The 24,299-nt window shown below is 43.0% G+C and overlaps 1 protein-coding gene across 10 annotated transcripts in view; it reads right to left on the reverse strand.

Annotated features, from left to right (window-relative positions):
- The window catches only part of LOC110522839 (netrin receptor UNC5D), a 301,148-nt gene that overhangs the window by 69,656 nt on the left and 207,193 nt on the right, over window positions 1-24,299 (reverse strand). For all 10 annotated transcript variants that reach the window (XM_090234311.1, XM_036977117.2, XM_090234316.1 and 7 more), the window contains exon 2: window positions 19,749-19,955. In XM_090234311.1, the coding sequence (XP_090090437.1) occupies window positions 19,749-19,955 (207 nt within the window). The remainder of the gene's footprint in view (window positions 1-19,748; window positions 19,956-24,299) is intronic.

Below are 24,299 nucleotides of genomic sequence, written 5' to 3' on the forward strand. Positions count from 1 at the left end.
ATATTTATAGGCACCATTTTTACGATCCATGATATTGGCTGTTTAACTGATGACAGAGTCGAAACAGGTCTCTTTGTTGATGTTTGACTTTGAATGTGAGTTTGTTTGAACTCAGTTCAGCCTATCTGAAAACGGGGACTGGCCGTTGCCCAATGATCAGCCAAGGACTCATTATAGATTAGTATAACAGAGAAATTGTGTCGCCGGCCATTTCACCCTTTCATTTTCTTATTTTTATATTAAACATGTATTTTTGTGCGTCAATTTCGGCAAGCCCACCTAGGGCTGTTATGGTGCCGTATTACTCTAATCACTCTGAAATCAATGCAAACGCAATCGAAAATCAAATCAAACATTTCATGAGAGCCCTGGAATTCAGAGTTTGAACAGAATAGGACCATCGAGACTCAGCTGCTCTGGTGCCTGATGCATAGTCACTTTAACTCTACTTACATGTACATATTACCTTGACTAACTGGTGCCTCCGCACATTGACTCTGTACCGGTACCCCCTGTATATAGCCTCGCTATTGTTATTTTATTGCTGCTGCTCTCCACTTTCTGGAGGACCGAGTTTTGAAATCAGTGGAATTAGAGTATGATAGCAAAGGAGATGGAGAAAATTCTGCAGTTTGATTGCAAATACGCAGACGGAGTCGAAAAGAGAACACAGAAGGCTCCGGATTATGTCTTCAAACTAAGGGCAACCATGGTATCTGTGACAGAGAGGGAGAAGCGATCATCAGTGTATACGAGTAAGAGAGTCTAGCTAGCTACATTTTCAGATATTACAAGTTTCTAATTTTGTCAGAAAGTCATTTTCATTTAAAGTTAGCTGGCTGGCTGGCTCGCTAGCCAACGTTACATGTATGATCTGTGTAGTGATATTATTCGTATCTCAGAGCCATTTGCATTGCTAGTTATAGCCTAATGTAAGATAGCTAACATTGAACCTGGTTGGTTAGCTACCTGCAGATTAATGCAGGGTAGTAACGTTATGAGTTGGGACTGTGGTTGAATTCTAGCTAGCTAAGTACATGTCCAAACAAAAGACTTGACTATGCAAGTCACTATTTCAATAGAATGTTTATGATGTCACTGACACAACTGTTGATAGACGGAGCTGGTAAATTCGCTTTGGCAATTTACTCCGATTTCAGAGCGCACTCGTCTGAGTATGCCAGAGGCACAGAATAACTGATACATTTACGAACGTTCAACACCTATTAAATATGGCCGGTGTCACTAAACGTTGCCAAAAAAACGTAATTAAATTGCTGCCAGCAGCACAGTTGCAGTCACCAACGCTCTGGATAACATAAACACAGCCTAACCAGCTCTGCTTTGTTTCTGGAAGTAGCTAGCCAATGGTAGCCAGTTAGCTTGGGTGCTTGACCGCTGTTGTTAGGTCAGAACATTCGGATCAACCCTACTTTCCTGCCAGAATGTCCAGTGTGCGCTCCAAGAGCAAAACGCTCTGAATTTACGAACTGCCAATCTGACAATGCTCTGACAATGCTACGAACACCCAGAGCACACTCTGGCACTCCAGATTAAATTTACGAATACACCGGTAGTATAAACCAGCCTTTATTCTTGAAATATATAGAGAAGGTTCGGGCTAAAGCTTAAAAGGGTGTGAACGATGCTGAATGGGTGTAGACAAAAAGGATCTCTCCAGTAGGTACCAAAACGTTCAAGTTTTTTCATATAATATACTAATGTTTCTTTAGACCTGCCTAAAATAAATAATGGATTTATTGTGATAGTGTAGGCTATATTAAATGTTAGACTTTTTAAAATGTAGCTGTTCCAAAAAGGTCAAAATCAGTGGGTTGTAGGCTATGCGTGGAAGCCGGAGATACTAAACGTGTTTATGTTAATTAATGGTCAATTAACATTAGACCGGCAGTTATTTTCATGACAGTTACCGGCTGACAAAATTTCATGACCACCGCAGCCCTAAGCCCACCCACCCATCTGGTATTTGCCCCTGCAGTTAGAGTGTTATTTTTCAAAAAATCTGGCTAGTGTGGCAATGTTATAGCAGCAACTACAAAGATTATCCTACATCATTAGACAAAACGCAGATTGTTTTTGATCCAATGAAATGTGTAGAGACAGCATCCTCCTTGTGCAACTGCAATATCCATTACAACAGATAGAGAAAGTTGTAGCCTTCAAAATGGCCTTGAATGTTCATTCAAATCGCAGCAGGGTTTTAATTTCAGCCGTTCAGAAATATGAGGCAGAGACATAGGCTACATCATCATGTTTCAGAAGAGGGTGAGTAAAAAGATAACTTTGAGAAAGAGATTTCCTGAGGGGCGGGGCGGTGTCAAAAACTCTGTATTCGCAGACATGGCCTTTAAATCAAATCAAATCAAACTTTATTTGTCACATGCGCCAAATACAACAAGTGTAGACCTTACCTTGAAATGGTTACTTACAGGCCCTTAACCAACAGTAAAGTAAAAAATTATAAAAAGTAACAATAAAATAACAATAACGGGGCTATATACAGGGGGTACTGGTACCGAGTCAGTGTGCAGGGGTACAGGTTACTTAATTTGTAATTTGTACATGTAGGTAGAGGTGAAGTCACTATGCATTTATAATAAACAGCAGGTAGCAGCAGTGTACAAAACCAATGGAGGGGGTCAATGTAAATAGTCTGGTTGCCATTTGATTAATTGTTCAGCAGTCTTATGGCTTGGGGGTAGTTAAGTGAAGTTTCTCTGTTAAGGAGCCTTTTGGTCCTCGACTTGGCGCTCCGGTACCGCTTGCCGTGCGGTAACAGAGAAAACAGTCTATGACTTGGGTGACTTACAGACTCAGTCAGGGAGAGGTTGAAAATGTCAGTGAAGTTACTTGCCAGTTGGTCTGTGCATGCTTTGATGACAAGTCCTGGTAATCAGTCTAGCCCCGCGGCTTTGTGAATGATGACCTGTTTAAAAGTCTAGCTCACTTCGGCTACCGAGAGCGTTATTACACAGTCATCCAGAACAGCTGGTGCTCTCATACATGCTTCCGTGTTGCTTGCCTCGAAGCGAGCATAAAAGGCATTTAGCTCATCTGATAGGCTCGTGTTATTGGGCAGCTCACGTCTGGGTTTCCCTTTGTAGTCCGTAAAAGTTTTCAAGCACTGCCACATCCGACGAGCGTTGGAGTTGGTGTTGTAGGATTCAATCTTAATCCTGTATTGATACTTTTCTTGTTTGATGGTTCATCTAAGGGCATAGCAGGAATTCTTATAACAGTCAGGATTAGTGTCCTGCTCCTTGAAAGCAGCAGCTCTAGCCTTTAGCTCGATGCGGATGTTGCCTGTAATCCATGGCTTCTGGTTGGGATATGTACGTACGGTCAATGAGGGGACGATGTCGTCGATGCACTTATTGATGAAGCCGATGACTGAGGTGGTATACTCCTAAATGCCATTGGATGAATCCTGGAACATATTCCAGTCTGTGCTAGCAAAACAGTCCTGTAGCGTAAAATTCGCATCATTGTACTTCCGGCGCTGACAGAGATGGCCGCCTCGCTTCGCGTTCCTAGGAAACTATGCAGTTTTTAGTTTTTTTTACGTGTTATTTCTTACATTAGTACCCCAGGTCATCTTAGGTTTCATTACATACAGTCAAGAAGAACTACTGAATATAAGAGCAGCGTCAACTCACCATCAGTACGACCAAGAGTATGACTTTCGCGAAGCGGATCCTGTGTTCTGCCTTTCACCCAGGACAACGGAATGGATCCCAGCCGGCGACCCCAAAAAAACGCCTTCGTAAAAGAGGGAAATGTAGCGGTCTTCTGGTCAGACTCCGGAGACGGGCACATCGTGCACCACTCCCCAGTATACTTCCCGCCAATGTTCAGTCTCTTGACAACAAGGTTGATGAAATCCAAGCAAGGGTAGCATTCCAGAGGGACATCAGAGACTGTAACGTTCTTTGCTTCACGGAAACATGGCTCACTGGAGAGACGCTATCGGAGTCGGTGCAGCTAGCTGGTTTCTCCACGCATCGCGCCGACAGAAACAAACCTCTTTCTGGTAAGAAGAGGGGAGGGGGCGTATGCCTTATGGCTAACGAGACGTGGTGTGGTCACAAAAGCATACAGGAACTCAAGTCCTTCTGTTCACCTGATTTAGAATTCCTCACAATCAAATGTCGACCGCATTATCTACAAAGGGAATTCTCTTCGATTATAATCACAGCCGTATATATTCCCCCCAAAGCAGACACATCGATGGCTCTGAACGAACTTTATTTGACTCTTTGCAAACTGGAATCCATACATCCTGAGGCTGCATTCATTGTAGCTGGGGATTTTAACAAGGCTAATCTGAAAACAAGACTCCCTAAATTGTATCAGCATATCGATTGCGCAACCAGGGCTGGCAAAACCTTGGATCACTGCTATTCTAACTTCCGCAAAGCTTATAAGGCCCTGCCCCGCCCTCCTTTCGGAAAAGCTGACCACGACTCCATTTTGTTGATCCCTGCCTACAGACAGAAACTAAAACAAGAAGCTCCCACGCTGAGGTCTGTTCAACGCTGGTCCGACCAATCTGATTCCACACTCCAAGACTGCTTCCATCACGTGGACTGGGATATGCTTCGTATTGCGTCAGACAACAACATTGACGAATACACTGATTCGGTGTGCGAGTTCATTAGAAGGTGCGTTGGAGATGTCGTTCCCATAGCAACGATTAAAACATTCCCAAACCAGAAACCGTGGATTGATGGCAGCATTCGCGTGAAACTGAAAGCGCGAACCACTGCTTTTAATCAGGGCAAGGTGACCGGAAACATGACCGAATACAAACAGTGCAGCTATTCCCTCCGCAAGGCAATCAAACAAGCTAAGCGTCAGTTTAGAGACAAAGTAGAATCTCAATTCAACGGCTCAGACATAAGAGGTATGTGGCAGGGTCTACAGTCAATCACGGATTACAAAAAGAAAACCAGCCCCGTCACGGACTAGGATGTCTTGCTCCCAGGCAGACTAAATAACTTTTTTGCCCGCTTTGAGGACAATACAGTGCCACTGACACGGCCTGCAACCAAAACATGCGGCCTCTCCTTCACTGCAGCCGAGGTGAGTAAAACATTTAAACGTGTTAACCCTCGCAAGGCTGCAGGCCCAGACGGCATCCCCAGCCGCGCCCTCAGAGCATGCGCAGACCAGCTGGCTGGTGTGTTTACGATGGTGTGTAATCAATCCCTATCCCAGTCTGCTGTTTCCACATATTTCAAGAGGGCCACCATTGTTCCTGTTCCCAAGAAAGCTAAGGTAACTGAGCTAAACGACTAACTGAGTAGCACTCACTTCCGTCATCATGAAGTGCTTTGAGAGACTAGTCAAGGACCATATCACCTCCACCCTACCTGACACCCTAGACCCAATCCAATTTGCTTACCACCCTAATAGGTCCACAGACGATGCAATCTCAATCTCAACCACACTGCACACTGCCCTAACCCATCTGGACAAGAGGAATACCTATGTGAGAATGCTGTTCATCGACTACAGCTCGGCATTTAACACCATAGTACCCTCCAAGCTCGTCATCAAGCTCGAGACCCTGGGTCTCGACCCCGTCCTGTGCAACTGGGTACTGGACTTCCTGACGGGCCGCCCCCAGGTGGTGAGGGTAGGCAACAACATCTCCACACCGCTGATCCTCAACACTGGGGCCCCACAAGGGTGCGTGGCTACGCACGCCTCCAACTCAATCATCAAGTTTGCGGACGACACAACAGTGGTAGGCTTGATTACCAACAATGACGAGACGGCCTACAGGGAGGAGGTGAGGGCCCTCGGAGTGTGGTGTCAGGAAAATAACCTCACACTCAACGTCAACAAAACTAAGGAGATGATTGTGGACTTCAGCAAACAGCAGAGGGAACACCCCCATATCCACATCGATGGAACAGTAGTGGAGAGGGTAGCAAGTTTTAAGTTCCTCGGCATACACATCACAGACAAACTGAATTGGTCCAACCACACAGACAGCATCGTGAAGAAGGCGCAGCAGCACCTCTTCAACCTCAGGAGGCTGAAGAAATTTGGCTTGTCACCAAAAGCACTCACAAACTTCTACAGATGCACAATCGAGAGCATGGTATGGCAACTGCTCCGCCCACAACCGTAAGGCTCTCCAGAGAGTAGTGAGGTCTGCACAACGCATCACCGGGGGCAAACTACCTGCCCTCCAGGACACCTACACCACCCAATGTCACAGGAAGGCCATAAAGATCATCAAGGACAACAACCACCCGAGCCACTGCCTGTTCACCCCGCTATCATCCAGAAGGCGAGGTCAGTACAGGTGCATCAAAGCTGGGACCGAAAGACTGAAAAACAGCTTCTATCTCAAGGCCATCAGACTAACATTGAGTGGCTGCTGCCAACACACTGACTCAACTCCAGCCACTTTAATAATGGGAATTGATGGGAAATGATGTAAAATATATCACTAGCCACTTTAACCAGTTGCATCTCTATGGGCGCTATTTCATTTTTGGATAAAAAACATTCCCGTTTTAAGCTCGATATTTTGTCACGAAAAGATGCTCGACTATGCATATTCTTGACAGTTTTCGAAAGAAAACACTCTGAAGTTTCAGAATCTGCAAAGATTTTGTCTGTAAGTGCCCCAGAACTCATTCTACAGGCGAAACCAAGATGATACGTCAAACAGGAAATGAGCAGAATTTCTGAAGCTCTGTTTTCTAATGTCTCCTTATATGGCTGTGAATGCGACAGGAATAAGCTTAGACCTTCTGCCGTTTCCCCAAGATGTCGGCAGCATTGTGACGTATTTGTAGGCATATCATTGGAAGATTGGCCATAAGAGACTACATTTTCCAGGGGTCCGCCCGGTGTCCTTTGTCTAAATTTGTGCGTAATCTTCAGGTGCGGGCATTTTCTCCTGGGATTCAGGAGAGAAAGCACACTTCCACGAACGATATATCATCGAAGAGATATGTGAAAAACACCTTGAGGATTGATTCTAAACAACGTTTGCCATGTTTTCAGTCGATATTATGGAGTTAATTTGGAAAAAAGTTCGCGTTTTGAGGACTGAATTTTCGGGGGTTTTTTGGTAGCCAAATGTGATGTACAAAACGGAGCTATTTCTAATACACAAAGAATCTTTTTGGAAAAACTGAGCATCTGCTATCTAACTGAGAGTCTCCTCATTGAAAACATCTGAAGTTCTTCAAAGGTAAATGATTTTATTTGAAGGCTTTTATGTTTTTGTTGAAATGTTGCGTGCTGGATGCTAACGCTAATGCTAACGCTAAATGCTAACGCTAAATGCTACGCTAGCTAGCTACTTTTACACAAATGATTGTTTTCCTATGGTTGAGAAGCATATTTTGAAAATCTGAGATGACAGTGTTGTTTACAAAAGGCTAAGCTTGAGAGATGGCATATTTATTTCATTTCATTTGCGATTTTCATGAATAGTTAACGTTGTGTTATGCTAATGAGCTTGCTGATAGATTTACACAATCCTGGATACAGGGGTTTTTTCATAGCTAAACGTGACGCAGAAAACGGAGCGATTTGTCCTAAACAAATAATCTTTCAGGAAAAACTGAACATTTGCTATCTGAGAGTCTCCTCATTGAAAACATCTGAAGTTCTTCAAAGGTAAATTATTTTATTTGAATGCTTTTCTGTTTTTTTGTGTAAATGTTGCCAGCTGAATGCTAATGCTAAATGCTACGTTAGCCATCAATACTGTTACACAAATGCTTGTTTTGCAATGGTTGAGAAGCATATTTTGAAAATCTGAGATGACAGTGTTGTTAACAAAAGGCTAAGCTTGAGAGCTAGCATATTTATTTCATTTCATTTGCGATTTTCATGAATAGTTAACGTTGCGTTATGGTAATGAGCTTGAGTCTGTATTCACGATCCCGGATCCGGGATGGGGAGATCAGAAAGGTTAAACAATGCTACCTAATATAATGTTTACATACCCTACATTATTCATCTCATATGTATACGTATATACTGTACTCTATATCATCTACTGCATCTTTATGTAATACATGTATCACTAGCCACTTTAACTATGCCACTTTGTTTACATGCTCATCTCATATGTATATACTGTACTCGATACCATCTACTGTATCTTGCCTATGCCGCTCTGTACCATCACTCATTCATATATCTTTATGTACATATTCTTAATCCCCTTACACTTGTGTGTATAAGACAGTAGTTTTGGAATTGTTAGTTAGATTACTTGTTGGTTATTACTGCATTGTCGGAACTAGAAGCACAAGCATTTCGCTGCACTCGCATTAACATCTGATAACCATGTGTATGTGACAAATAAAATTTGATTTGATTTGATCTGAACACTTCCGTATTGAGCGAGTCACTGGTACTTTCTGCTCTAGTTTTTGCTTGTAAGCAGGAATCAGGAGAATATAATTTTGGTCAGATTTGCCAAATGAAGGGCGGGGGAAAGTTTTGTATGCATCTCTGTGTGTGGAGTAAAGGTGGTGTAGAGTTTTTTTCCCTCTGGTTGCACATGTGACATGTGACAAACTGATTTAAGTTTGCCTGCATTAAAGTCCCCGGCCACTAGGAGCGCCGCTTCTGGATGAGCATTTTCTTGTTTGCTTATGGCCTTATAGAGTTGGTTGACTGTGGTCTTAGTGCCAGCATTGGTCTGGTGGCAAATAGACGGCTACGAATAATATAGATTATAACTCTCTTGGTAGATTGTGTGGTCTACAGCTTATGATAAGGTACTCTACACCTCAGGTGAGCAATACCTTGAGACTTCTTTAATATTAGACATCGCGCACCAGCTGTTACTGACAAATAGACGCACACCACCACCCCTCGTCTTACCAGACGTAGCTTCTTCTCTGTTCTGCCAGTGCATGGAAAATCCTGCCAGCTCTATATTATCGGTGTCGTCGTTCAGCCACGACTCGGTGAAACATAAGATATTGCAGTTTTTAATGTCCCGTTGGTAGGATAATTGTAATCGTAGGTCATACATTTTATTTTCCAACGATTGCACGTTAGTCAGTAGGGATGGACGTCAGTGGGAGTTTACTCGCTTGTGTAATGGATTTCCTCCTCTTCGTCTGAGGAGGAGTAAGGATCGGACCAAAATGCAGCGTGGTAAGTGTCCATATTGATTTATTCAAAAACACAACTGAACACTGGAACGTGAAATATACAAAACCGAAACAGTACAGTGTGGCCCAAACATTGACACGGAAACAAACACCCACAAACCAAAAGTGAAACCCAGGCTACCTAAGTATGACTCTCAATCAGAGACAACTAACGACACCTGCCTCTGATTGAGAACCATACTAGGCCGAACACAAAAACCAACATAGAAAAACAAACAGACTGCCCACCCCGACTCACTCCCTGACCATACTAAAACAAATAAATAAAAAAAAACAAATAAAATAACAGAACTATGGTCAGAACGTGACAGCTTGCCTATGGTGAAGCATACAGTTGAAGTCGGAAGTTTACATACACTTAGGTTGGAGTCATTAAAACTCGGTTTTCAACAACTCCACAAATTTCTTGTTAACAAACTATAATTTTGGCAAGTCGGTTAGGACATGTACTTTGTGCATGACACAAGTAATTTCCCCCCCCAAAATGTACAGACAGATTACTTAACTTAAAATTCACTGTATCACAATTCCAGTGGGTCAGAAGTTTACATACACTAAGTTGACTGTGCCTTTAAACAGCTTGGAAAATTCCAGAGAATTATGTCATGGCTTTAGAAGCTTCTGATAGGCTAATTGACATCATTGGAGTCAATTGGAGGTGTACCTGTGGATGTATTTCAAGGCCTACCTTCAAACAGTGCCTCATTGCTTGACATCAAGGGAAAATCAAAAGAAATCAGCCAAGACCTCAGAAAAAAAATTGTAGACTTCCACAAGTTTGGTTCATCCTTACGAGATATTTTGAAACGCCTGAAGGTACAACGTTCATCTGTACAAACAATAGTACGCAAGTATAAACACCATGGGACCACGCAGCCGTCATACCACTCAGGAAGGAGACGCGTTCTGTCTCCTAGAGATGAACGTACTTTGGTGCGAAAAGTGCAAATCAATCTCAGAACAACAGCAAAGGACCTTGTGAAGATGCTGGAGGAAACGAGTACAAAAGTATCTATATCCACAGTGAAACGAGTCCTATATCGACATAACCTGAAAGGCGCTTAGCAAGGAAGAAGCCACTGCTCATATACCACCATAAAAAAGCCGCTTGCAACTGCACATGGGGACAAAGATCGTACTTTTTCGAGAAATGTCCTGTGGTCTGATGAAACAAAAATAGAACTGTTTGGCCATAATGACCATCGTTATGTTTGGAGGAAAAAGTGGGATGCTTGCAAGCCGAAGAACCGTGAAGCACGGGGGTGGGGGGGGGGGGGGCAGCAATCATTTTGTGGGGGTGCTTTAATGCAGGAGGGACTGGTGCACTTCACAAAATAGATGTCATCATGAGGGAGGAATATTATGTGGATATATTGAAGCAACATCTCAAGACATCAGTCAGGAAGTTAAAGCTTGGTCGAAAATGGGTCTTCCAAATGGACAATGACCCCAAGCATACTTCCAAAGTTGTAGCAAAATGGCTTAAGGACAACAAAGTCAAGGTATTGGAGTGGCCATTACAAAGCCCTGACCTTAATCGCATAGAAAATATGTGGGAAGAACTGAAAAAGCGTGTGCGAGCAAAGAGGCCTACAAACCTGACTCAGTTACACCAGCTCTGTCAGGAGGAATGGGCCAAAATTCATACAACTTTTTGTGCGAAGCTTGTGGAAGGCTACCCAAAATGTTTGACGCAAGTTAAACAATTTATCGGCAATGCTACCAAATACTAATTGAGTCAATGCAAACTTCTGACCCACTGGGAATGTGAAATAAAAGCTGAAAAAAAGTAATTCTCTCTACTATTATTTGGACATTTCACATCCTTAAAATAAAGTGTTGATCCTAACTGACCTAAAAGAGGGAATTTGTAATGGGATTAAAGTCAGGAATCCTGAAAACTGAGTTTTAATGTATTTGGCTAAGGTGTATGTACATTTCCGACTTCAACTGTACTACAGCTTGCATAACACATGTTATGTTATATCCTCTCAACTATGACATTCATCATTGTGCGCATATAATGCATCATGAAAACATTTAGTACAGGGACTCCATCAGGTTGGCGATCACTGAGTCCCCTTGGGACTCTCTGTGTGTTCATAACTACTCTCTTTCATCCCCATTAGAAGTTAGGTGAAAACAGATGCCAGCACATTTATATGTCAATACAGAATCATATTACGTTCTCCCAGGAGACACATGCATGCATCTCTCTGCTTTCTATCCTGTCATGAGCTTCACATGTCAGAGCCCTGCTGCACTGGTGAAACAACTTTAGCATTAGTGCTAGTGTTGTTTGGCTCCTGCTCCATTTGATTCACAGCTTACTGCGCTAACCACCACAGCCTTTCCCTAGGGCCAGGCCTGCCTCTCAGACACACTTTAACAGCCATTAGTGAGCTGCCGCTACACAACTGCTACCTGAGTGTATTGCGCGCGCGTGTGTAGGCCTGCTTGAGTGTATTGTTCCATCATAATCTTTGCTGTCTTGCTTCAGTGCACTATTAATATATACAGTGTTGTCTGTAATTATTGACACCCTTGATAAAGATGAGCAAAAAATACTGTATATAATAATCAATTGAACTACTGAGCTCTATTGTATGCTAACATTTTGGGGGAAATTATATAATTTTATACTAATACAACTGCTCACAATTGCTCTTGATTTTGTGGCCAATTAACCACATCTTTGTGGTTGGGATTATTGTCTTGCTGGAAGATCCACTTGCGGGCAAGTTTCAGCCTCCTGGCAGAGGCAACCAGGTTTTCAACGGCATTATGAACTTTACCCAGTATAAGGATATTTTAACCAAAAACCTGGTTCTCTGCCAGGAGGCTGAAGCTTGGCCACAAATTGGATCTTCCAGCAAGACAATAACCCCAAGCACACATCAAAATTCACAAATAAATGGTTAATTGGCCATGACAATGGTTAATTTGGCAATGGCAATCTCAGTGTTCGGACTTGAAACCCATTGAAAACCTGTGGTTTCAATTGAGGCCAGTCCATAAGCGCAAAGGATTCTGTATGGATGAATGGTCTCGCGGTCTGAGGCACTGCATCTTAATGATAGAGGCGTCACTCCAGACACTGGTTAGATTCCAGGTTGTATCACAACTGGCCGCGATTGGGAGTCCCATAGGGCGGTGCACAAATGGCTCAGCGTCGTCCGGGTTAAAACATTTCAGAAAAAGGCTCAGTGCCGTTATCCTCACAAGGTGATGTATTGAAAACAGGGGTGTCAATAACTTTGACCCCTACCTAAAATATTAATTGTTGAACAACATCTCTTTCTCTGAGCAATTGTATTAGTATAAAATAATAACATTTCCCCATTTGTTGAAGCATACAGTATAGCTTATTATTGAAAATATTTCTGTTATAGTCATTTTTGTTCATCTCTATCAAGGGTGTCAATCATTTTGGACCCCACTGTATGCCAGTGTGCTGCCAGTGACATTCTACAGTGGCTGTCTATAACCTGAGACAGCTACACAGACAGAGCCAATGTCAGATACAGTAGACACACAGCACAACGCCCGGATAACTCTCAGTAAATCCCTGATCGCATCCAGGGAAATCCTTCCTTCCATTACAGCTCTGTGAGCCTCACAGCAATTTCTATGTCCAGGCTGCAGAGCCACACGTCCATGCAGGGAAGTGGACTTCTCCACTGGCCTTTACGCTCAACCAATCCATAGACGAGCCTAGGGCTGTCCACTAGAACACCAGCTTTCCATTTGGAGAGATTAGGCCACTTTGTTCAGTGGAGCAAGCGAGTGACAAGAAAAAGAAAGACAAAGAGAGAAAGAGATAGAAAGAGCAAGGGGGGTGGGGTGTGGGATGGAGTAGACAGTGGATAGGTGGGAGACACCACTTCCAATCTACTGTAAGTAAGCTTGAGATCCAGACATGAACACCAAGCCTTGAGTGTGTCTGCTGATTTTTCTGGGAAAGAAAATGTAATTGCGTGTGCTCCAAAAAGATACTCCTGCTGAGTTTACAGATTTCATCTCACACAAACACAGTGTTGTCTAATCCATGCATGCGCCAATAGATTCACTATCCACGGGTCATCTAGCAAAGTCGAGCAAAGTTTATAACACAAGAAAGGACTCAGTCTGAGGTATATTTTTTGTGGTTGCTGTTTCTACTTTGAAGTTTAGATTAACAGAGTACTTGTGGATCAAGCCAGCTATTGGATGATCTGAGTTTGTGTGTGTCAAATGGCCACACAGAGATGATAAAAAGAGTTGCTCTAAAATACTGGCCACATTTAGAATAATTAACGTCAGTTGTCGGAGCTATCTGTTGATAGCAGAGCAGAGTTAGATGTGTTAGGAGAATAACGATCTGACTACTGGCTCCAGAACAGAACATTGAACAGAACATTGAAGTTTGACTACCCAAGGAGACAGTTTGAACTTCTGTAACTGTCTGTCTTAGTGGCTCTGAGAGAGGGGGTATGGCATGTGTGTTAAAATACACACTGAGGTGTCGTAACAGAGTTGACAGGTTCTAGCTCGCTCTCCCAAAAAAGAAATGCCTTTCGTGAACTATCACTCACACTTGACTTTTTCCCCCCTTACTTGCACTGATAGCTACTTTGAGGAAAATGTACTTACTATGACTGTGATATATGGCTGTCCCACATAGCTATTTTAGGATGAATGCACTAACTGTGAGTCGCTCTGGAGAGCGTCTGCTAAATGACTAAAATGTCAAATGTAAGAGTCAGTCATCTAATATTTAACATGTACTCTTCATGATTACAAAAAGGACAAGGAGCCTCCAATTTACAGTTACAGTTTACATTTAGCAGTTCATGACTTATGACACACACACACGCATGCACATATGCACAGGTACTAAGGATGTAAGCATGTACTAAGGATGTAACGCATGTACTAGGGATGCAACACAGGTACTAGGGATATAACACAGGTACTAAGGATGTAACACAGGTACTAAGGATGTAACACAGGTACGAAGGATGTAACACAGGTACTAAGGATGTAACACAGGTACTAAGGATGTAACACAGGTACTAAGGATGTAACGCATGTACTAAGGATGTAACACAGGTACTAAGGATGTAACACAGGTACTAGGGAAGTAACACAGGTAGTAAGGATGCAACACAGGTACTAGGGATGTAACACAGGTACTAAGGATGTAACACAGGTACTAAGGATGTAACGCATGTACTAAGGATGTAACACAGGTACTAAGGATGTAACACATGTACTAAGGATGCAACGCAGGTACTAGGGATGTAACACAGGTACTAAGGATGTAACGCAGGTACTAAGGATGTAACACATGTAGTAGGGCTGTAACGCAGGTACTAAGGATGTAACACAGGTACTAAGGATGTAACACAGGTACTAAGGAAGTAACACAGGTACTAGGGATGTAACACAGGTACTAAGGATGTAACACAGGTACTAGGGAAGTAACACAGGTACCAAGGATGTAACACAGGTACTAAGGATGTAACACATGTACTAAGGATGCAACGCAGGAACTAAGGATGTAACACATGCAGTAGGGCTGTAACGCAGGTACTAAGGATGTAACACATGTAGTAGGGCTGTAACGCAGGTACTAAGGATGTAACACAGGTACTAGGGAAGTAACACAGGTACTAAGGATGTAACACAGGTACTAGGGATGTAACACAGGTACTAAGGATGTAACACAGGTACTAAGGATGTAACACAGGTACTAAGGATGTAACGCATGTACTAAGGATGTAACACAGGTACTAAGGATGTAACACAAGTACTAAGGATGTAACACATGTAGTAGGGCTGTAACGCAGGTACTAAGGATGTAACACATGTAGTAGGGCTGTAACGCAGGTACTAAGGATGTAACACAGGTACTAGGGAAGTAACACAGGTACTAAGGATGTAACACAGGTACTAGGGATGTAACACAGGTACTAAGGATGTAACACAGGTACTAAGGATGTAACACAGGTACTAAGGATGTAATACAGGTACTAAGGATGTAACACATGTAGTAGGGCTGTAACGCAGGTACTAAGGATGTAACACAGGTACTAGGGAAGTAACACATGTAGTAGGGCTGTAACGCAGGTACTAAGGATGTAACACAGGTACTAGGGAAGTAACACAGGTACTAAGGATGTAACACAGGTAATAGGGAAGTAACATAGGTACTAAGGATGTAACGCATGTACTAAGGATGTAACGCATGTACTAGGGATGCAACGCAGGTACTAAGGATGTAACACAGGTACTAAGGATGTAACGCATGTACTAAGGATGTAACACAGGTACTAAGGATGTAACACAGGTACTAGGGAAGTAACACAGGTACCAAGGATGTAACACAGGTACTAGGGATATAACACAGGTACTAAGGATGTAACGCATGTACTAAGGATGTAACACAGGTACTAAGGATGTAATACAGGTACTAAGGATGTAACACATGTAGTAGGGCTGTAACGCAGGTACTAAGGATGTAACACAGGTACTAGGGAAGTAACACATGTAGTAGGGCTGTAACGCAGGTACTAAGGATGTAACACAGGTACTAGGGAAGTAACACAGGTACTAAGGATGTAACACAGGTAATAGGGAAGTAACATAGGTACTAAGGATGTAACGCATGTACTAAGGATGTAACGCATGTACTAGGGATGCAACGCAGGTACTAAGGATGTAACACAGGTACTAAGGATGTAACGCATGTACTAAGGATGTAACACAGGTACTAAGGATGTAACACAGGTACTAGGGAAGTAACACAGGTACCAAGGATGTAACACAGGTACTAGGGATATAACACAGGTACTAAGGATGTAACGCATGTATTAAGGATGCAACGCAGGTACTAAGGATGTAACACAGGTACTAAGGATGTAACACAAGTACTAAGGATGTAACACATGTAGTAGGGCTGTAACGCAGGTACTAAGGCTGTAACACAGGTACTAAGGATGTAACACAGGTACTAGGGAAGTAACACAGGTATCAAGGATGTAATGCATGTACTAAGGATGTAACGCATGTACCAGGGATGCAACGCAGGTACTAAGGATGTAACACATGTAGTAGGGCTGTAACGCAGGTAGTAACGATGTAACACAGGTAATAGGGAAGTAACATAGGTACTAAGGATGTAACGCATGTACTAAGGATGTAACGCATGTACTAGGGATGCAACGCAGGTACTAAGGATGAACACAGGTACTAAGGATGTAACACAATGACTAAGGATGTAACACATGTAGTAGGGATGTAACACAGGTACTAAGGATGTAACACATGTAGTAGGGCTGTAACGCAGGTACTAAGGATGTAACACAGGTACTAAGGATGTAACACACGTAGTAGGGATGTAATGCATGTAGTAGGGATGTAAACGCAGGTACTAAGGGTGTAACGCATGTAGTAGGGATGTAACGCATGTACTAGGGATGCAACACATGTACTAAGGATGTAACACAGGTAGTAGGGATGTAATGATTCACCAAATGATTCATCATTAGGTTTAGTCTGTCTGGGAGTAAGACATCCTGGTTGTAACGGGGCTGGTTTTCTTTTTTGTAATCCGTGATTGACTTTAGACCCTGCCACATACCTCTTGTGTCTGAGCCGTTGAATTGCGACTCTACTTTGTCTCTATACTGACGCTTAGCTTGTTTGATTGCCTTGCGGAGGGAATAGCTACACTGTTTGTATTCGGTCATGTTTCCGGTCACCTTGCCCTGGTTAAAAGCAGTGGTTCGCACTTTCAGTTAAGTGCGAATGCTGCCATCAATCCACGGTTTCTGGTTTGGGAATGTTTTAATAGTTGCTGTGGGTATGACATCGCCGATGCACTTGCTAATGAACTCGCTCACCGAATCAGCATATTCGTCAATGTTGTTGTTTGACGCAATGCGCAACATATCCCAATCCACGTGATCGAAGCAATCTTGAAGCGTGGAATCAGATTGGTCGGACCAGCGTTGAACAGACCTGAGTGGGGGAGCTTCCTGTTTTAGTCTCTGTGTATAGGCAGGGAGCAACAAAATGGAGTCGTGGTCAGCTTTTCCAAAAGGAGGGCGGGGGAGGGCCTTATATGCGTCGCGGAAGTTAGAATAACAATTGATCCAGGGTTTCACCAGCCCTGGTTGCACAATCGATATGCTGACAGAATTTAGGGAGTCTTGTTTTCAGATTAGCCTTGTTAAAATCCCCAGCTACAATGAATGCAGCCTCAGGATATGTGGTTTCCAGTTTACATAGAGTCAAATAAAGTTTGTTCAGGGCCATCGATGTGTCTGCTTGGGAGGGAATATATGCGGCTGTGATTATAATCGAAGAGGAATTCTAAATCAGGTGAACAGAAGGACTTGAGTTCCTGTATGTTGTTATGATCACACCACGTCTCGTTAATCATAACCCCCCGCCCCTCTTCTTACCAGAAAAATGCTTGTTTCTGTTGGCGCGATGCATGAAGAAACCAGCTGGCTGTACCGACACCGATAGCATGTTTCGAGTGATCCATGTTTCCTTGAAGCAAAGAACGTTACAGTCTCTTATGTCTCTCTGGAATGCTACCCTTGCTCCGATTTCATCAACCTTGTTGTTAAGAGACTGGACTTTGGCAAGTAGTATGCTCGGGAGCGGTGCGCGATGTGCCCGTCTCCGGAGCCTGACCAGAAGACCGCTTCGTCTGCCCCTTTTACGTCGTCGTTGTTTTGGTTCGCCGGCTGGGATCCGATCCATTGTCTTGGGTGGTGGGCAAAACAGAGGATCCGCTTTGGGAAAGTCGTATTCCTGGTCGTAATGATGGTGAGTTGACGTTGCTCTTATATCCAGTAGTTCCTCCCGACTGTATGTAATAAAACCTAAGATTACCTGGGGTACCAATGTAAGAAATAACACGTAAAAAAACAAAATACGGCCATCTCTGTCGACGCCGGAAGTATAAGTAGGTTAGTATTGTGGAGTATTACTTTTTTTGCAGTATTACTTTAGTGCCTTATTGCAAACAGGATGCATGTATTGGAATATTTTTGTTCTGTACACTGTCAATTAGGTTAGTATTGTGGAGTAACTACAATGTTGTTTATCTATTCTCAATTTTCTCCTATCACAGCCATTAAACTATGTAACTGTTTTAAAGTCGCCATTGGCCTCATGGTGAAATCCCTGAGCGGTTTCCTTCCTTTCTGGCAACTGAGTTAGATAGGACACCTGTATCTTTGTAGTGACTGGGTATATTGACACACCATCCAAAGCATATTTAATAACTTCATCATGCTCAAAGGGATATTCAATGTCTGCTTTTTTCATTTTGACCCATCTACCAATAGGTGCCCAAGTTTGCAAGGCATTGGAAAACCTCCCTGGTCTTTGTGGTTTAATCTGTGTTTTAAATTCTCTGCTCGACTGAGGGACCTTACAGATAAATGTGTGGGGGACAGAGATGAGGTAGTCATTCAAAAATCTGGATAAACACTATTATTGCACGCAGAGTGAGTATATGCAATTTATTATGTGACTTGTTAAACACACACACACAGTTTTGTATTGCTATCCTGCTGGGGACCAAATAATTGGTTACCATCTAAAATCCTATATTCCCTAACTCCAAAACCTAAATCTAACCCTAAACGTAACTTATCCCAAAATGTAACCCTAAAATGAACCCTAATTCTAACTCCTAAACCTAACCATAACCCCTAACCCTAACCCTAATCCCTATGCTTTAAATATAATTTTCCTCCTGGGGACCGGCAAAATGTCCCCACTTGTCTGAATTTTCCTTGTTTTACTGTCCTTGTGATTACCCACAAGGATAGTTAAACAAAAACACACACACACAGCTCAGATAGATCCAGCTCAGATAGATCCAGCTCAGAGAGGACCAGCTCATGAGCTCCATCAGCAGCAGATTTTAATTTAGATTGTAGAATGGATGCGTTTATGCAACAAATGTTATTGCATCGAACCGAATCGCATCGATTCTTTCTTCTAATCAAACCAAATTGCGCTGAAACTAAAACGTACTGTTCCTGTATCGTATCGGAGCCCATGTATCTTGATGCGAATCGAAACGGGAAAGATGCACATCCCTAGAAGGTATACACACATATACTGTACACACACATCAGAGACATGAAGGAGCCAGATGGGAAGGTAACTGGATAAAAGCAGACACCAGACAATACAGATTTAGAGACGGAAGGAGCTCGATTGTAACTGTGTGGAACAAAATTGCCACATGGTGAGGCAATAATATTTTAAGGGTTGGACTTAAGCTTGGGAACAGTCAATAAACTGCATTTTAACCCTCGTTTTATCACTCCAAATGAAATGATAGACTATGGGGAGATTGGGATGAAAAACACAGTGTTTCTGTGTGTGTATGTACATTTTTGTGTGTATGTTTGTGTGGGTGAATGCATATGTGTGTGTGTATGTGTGTAAGCATGTGAATGTACAGTATATGTGTTTGTGTGGGTAGGTGCATAAAAGTGTCTGCATTCATGTGCATGAGTTTCTATGTCACATCAGTGTGTGTCCCACCTGTGCCCTCGTCAGTGTGTTCCTGAGACTGGTGCTGGCTCTGGTGGACCCACTCCCCATTGCACTTGAAGAATATCTGCAGGGCTGGCCTGGCCCGGCACTTGAGCTTGATGGGGTTGCTCTTGACGATATAGGCATCATCAGGCTCCTGCAGGAAGTGGGGGAGGGTCCCTGACGTACCATGCTGCAGAGCATCACTCCTGGAACCTGGAGACAAGGAACATGACATTAGACTGGAGTATAGACTAGATAGAGTAGTGTAGAGTACAGTATAATAGAGTAGATTAAAGTAGAGTACAGTAGAATAGAGTAGAGGGGAGTAGGGTAGTGTAAAGTAGAGTTGAGTAAAGTAGATTAGGGTGAGGTAGACTAGAGTAGGTTAGAGTAAAGTAGAATATTAGTAACGTTCCACAAATATCGATAATACAAACACCTCAAACACCTCAAAAGTGTCTCAAAAGTACATCCATAACAAAACATCTGCAACAATGTCTAATGAATCAGGAAAGTGTGTGAGATGATGACACCCAACTCAGCCTCACATTTCCATAGAAAACACTCCCACAATAGACGCTGCTCAACCACCTCAACATGATGACAGTCTACACCTCATTGACACTCTTTGATCTTTCAAAAGGCAAGCCCTTCACAATCTGTTCATTTCAGAGAGCGATTTGGTAACAATAATTAACTGCAATAATTCCTATGTCTGACTCAAACAATAACCAGGTGTGTGTATGTACAGTGTGTGTCTGTGTATCTGTGTATCTGTGTGTGTGTGTGTGTGTGTGTGTGTGTGTGTGTGTGTGTGTGTGTGTGTGTGTGTGTGTGTGTGTGTAATGTATGCGTAGCAGGTGTAATTATACTCTGACTAATCTCCCGCTTAGCTTTCCTCCTGTAACCTCTCATGTACTGTATGTGTGAGATAGAGCTCTGCATCGGGTTGGATACCCATGGTTCCCGCGGGTGAGCCGCAAAAAACTCAGCTGGTGGGTGAAATTAAAACATTCGGCTCGCAGTTCAGAACAATTACATTGCGGGTCGGAAACATTTTAAATCAAGATAATAATGCATTCTGTTGTGTTGCATTGTGTTGTGAATTCCATTCTGTGAGCGGTGAGGCAGACATAAGGCTACCAGTAACGCACGTATTGAGAGTGTGTGGAGCAGGGAACCTTCTAGGGCTGTGACGGTCATGGAATTTTGGATGACGGTAATTGGCCAGCCAAATGAAGGCTGTCACTGTAATAACTGTTCCAATCTCTCCGCTCCCGACAGCCTGTGCTGCTATAGAAATAGATTGAATAGAACAGTCGTCCCCATTCAAGTCAATGATGGCATAATGGGTGGACTGCCGGCCATTGCGAGCGTACCCATAGGAGCAAAACAGGAAGTAAAATATGCGCTAAAATATATGCTGTGATTTGTTGATTCAACTCAACTCAATCACAAAAAATACATTCCATTGCATGAGCCACATTCTCTGGTCTGATGAAATCAAGATTGAACTATTTGGCCTGAATGCCAAGCGCCACGTCTGGAGGAAACCTGGCACCATCCCAACGGTGAAGCATGGTGGTGGCAGCATCATGCTGTGGAGATGTTTTTCAGCGGCAGGAACACTAGCCAGGATCGAGGGAAAGATGAACGGAGCAAAGTAAAGAGAGATCATTGAAGAAAACCTGCTCCAGAGTGCTCAGAACTTTAGACTAGGGTGAAGGTTCACCTTCCAACAGGACAATGACCCTAAGCACACAGCCAAGACAATGCAGGTGTGGCTTCGGGACAAGTCTCTAAATGTCCTTGCATGGCCCAGCCAGAGCCTGGACTTGAACCCAATCGAACATCTCTGGAGAGACCTGAAAATAGCTGTGCAGCGACACTCCCCATCCAACCTGACAGAGCTTGAGAGGATCTGCAGAGAAGAATGGGAGAAATTCCCCAAATACAGGTGTGCCAAGTTTGTAGCGTCATACCCAAGAAGACTCAAGGCTGTAATCGCTACCAAAGGTGCTTCAACAAAGTACTGAGTAAAGGGTCTGAATAACTATGCAAAAATGTCTAAAACCTGTTTTTGCTTTGTCATTATGTATTGTGTGTAGATTGATGAGGAAAAAATATGTTTAGTTCATTTTAGAATAAGGCTGTAACGTAACAAAATGTGGAAAAAGTCAAGGGTTCTGAATACTTTCCGAATGCACTGTATGTGTGTGATCGAGGGGTATGACTCTTTATAAGTAGCGGGGTACACTCTCCAGCTCCAGGATTATAGCTAGCTGAGTTTCTCTCCAACATCTAATCCATCTCCTCCCTACAGAAGCTTTCCTGCAGGAGGAAGACTCCTGATTGAAGGGAAAAGATAAATGACTGTGTATGTGATGGACTGGCTGTGTGTGTTTGCTGCATGTATGTGTGCGTGTGTGTATTTGATGTTCTAATTTGTGTGTGTGCGTTTGATATTCTGACTGTGTGTGTTCTGGCTGTGAAAATCACAGCCCTCACTGGCGTCTACCTCCCTCTTCCCCATAGTGCTACGCTCTTTCTCTCTCCCTGGTTCATGGAACTGAACAAAGAGACATCCTTTTAATTTAGAAATGACTACCCCGGGCTACTGTAGCTACTTGCTCTTTTCTGGAACGCTCCATTTTGTTGGTGTGTGGCGAGGTGACATGCATTATTTGTGTTTGAATAGCAACAAAACACATATGCCAGCACACATCCACACACTGACAGAGAGATATACAGAAACATAGATGTGCACTGCACACAAATGCAAACACGGACAGACGGATGCGTGTATACGTCTCAGTACCAAGCCATTGTGCTGTTGCTCTGCTACCTTACAATCCTGTTACAGCTGCTATTCTCCTGTCATTTGCTAGCTAGAGCATCACTAGGTAAGAATAAGTACTTATTATTGGGATTGTGTAATCTGATCCTAGATCTGTGGTAAGGGTCAGCGTCTGAAAGACAGGCTAGTTGGCAAGGTTTTTGCCCTTTAACTGCTGATGTTATGGCTCTCCCATCCGCCATACTGACAGTGATTATCTAGGGTCATCTGATTCATGTGGCCAGTGTGTGTGTGTGTGTGTGTGTGTGTGTGTGTGTGTGAGGGCTAAGAGAGAAGACAATCCACCTCACTGACAGGATAGACTCCCGCTGTGTTTCCACGGTGATCTACAACCGATGGGCCATCCGGGCAACAACGCGCAGGGTCCGCAGAGATACATCTCAGCGTGGGGGGGTGGGGGAACAAGATGTCACGGGGGATCACCAGTGCCGACCCGTCATTCAGGGCAGGTGGGGCAGAGCATAAAATGTTGCCTGTTTGCCTGTTTGCATGTTATTTTGGCATTAATAAGAGAAACTTATTGGTGTGTAAACAATGTGAAAACAATTATAATTTAGTTAATAAACTGCATATAAACATTGTCTCTTTTTTGCATTCTTGAGTAAGGTAGCTCCGAAATGCAGGTATTTCAGCCTAGCTCTATACAGAGCGTTGGGGTTGGTAATGTTCTATAGTTGTGCCAATCAGCGTTCCGTCACTCATGGGGACACTTCGTCACCAGTAAATCTACCGGGAGAGCTCAAAAATTCAAGCCCCTTGGGTGCTGCCATAGATTTACATTAGAAGTGCCCATCCAAGAATGCTCAAGGTCATTGGCCACAGATAAAATTATGTAAAATCACGTTATATCTACCGTAGCTTTGATTGGACTGATCATGTCAACATCATACTTAAAAAATCTTAGCTAGTAAGCTGGACAAGCAGCCATCAATCATCATGAATCACGTTGACAATCTACTGCCAAATACTTTTCAATTAATGTCATATGAAGAGAAATTATCGATAAAATGTATGGGTTCTCATCGGCCATTGGACATAAACATTACACAACAAAATGGACATTTCAAATTCAACAATGAGTGGTTTGGAAGGAATCAGTGGCTAGCTGCAAGCGTTGCAAAGCAATCACTAGCCTGCTATTCAGTGAAGTGGGTGTGTGGTCCAAGTCTGGGTTTAAGGGTCTCTTTTCAAAGCTTAAAAGGTCAAACATTCACATGCAGAAAAGGTTGAATACATTTGCCATGCTGTCAATCCATCATGATTTCTGCTGCATTCAAAACAGCTGGAAACTTGGAACTGGGATATCTCAGACTTCAGTGAGTTTAAGACAACTGGAACTTGGAAAAAAACTAGCTCCGACTGGGAAAATACTTTTTGAACGGTCATCCAACTCAGAATTCCAACTCAGAAACTTTAAATCAGCGACTCTCAAGTAGTACAGTGGTTCCTCCTTTAAAAATTGTGAGCTTACATTGTGGACTTAGAGGTACCCAGCGTCACGGCTTCATTACTCCAGACCACCACAAGGGGGAGTTAGAGCACTCATTATGCATTTGGATCCCAATGTTTATATATGACCAATCATATCGAGTCGTTCCAATGACGAATTTGACACGAGCCACCCATCCTTTGTGACTTTCTTCAGCAAAGATGGCTGACAAAACATTACGGTGGAAGCAAATGTAAGTAATTATGACATC

The sequence above is a fragment of the Oncorhynchus mykiss genome, chromosome 5 (assembly GCF_057628025.1).
Source record: "Oncorhynchus mykiss isolate SJ-2025 chromosome 5, ASM5762802v1, whole genome shotgun sequence".
Lineage (NCBI taxonomy): Eukaryota > Metazoa > Chordata > Actinopteri > Salmoniformes > Salmonidae > Oncorhynchus > Oncorhynchus mykiss.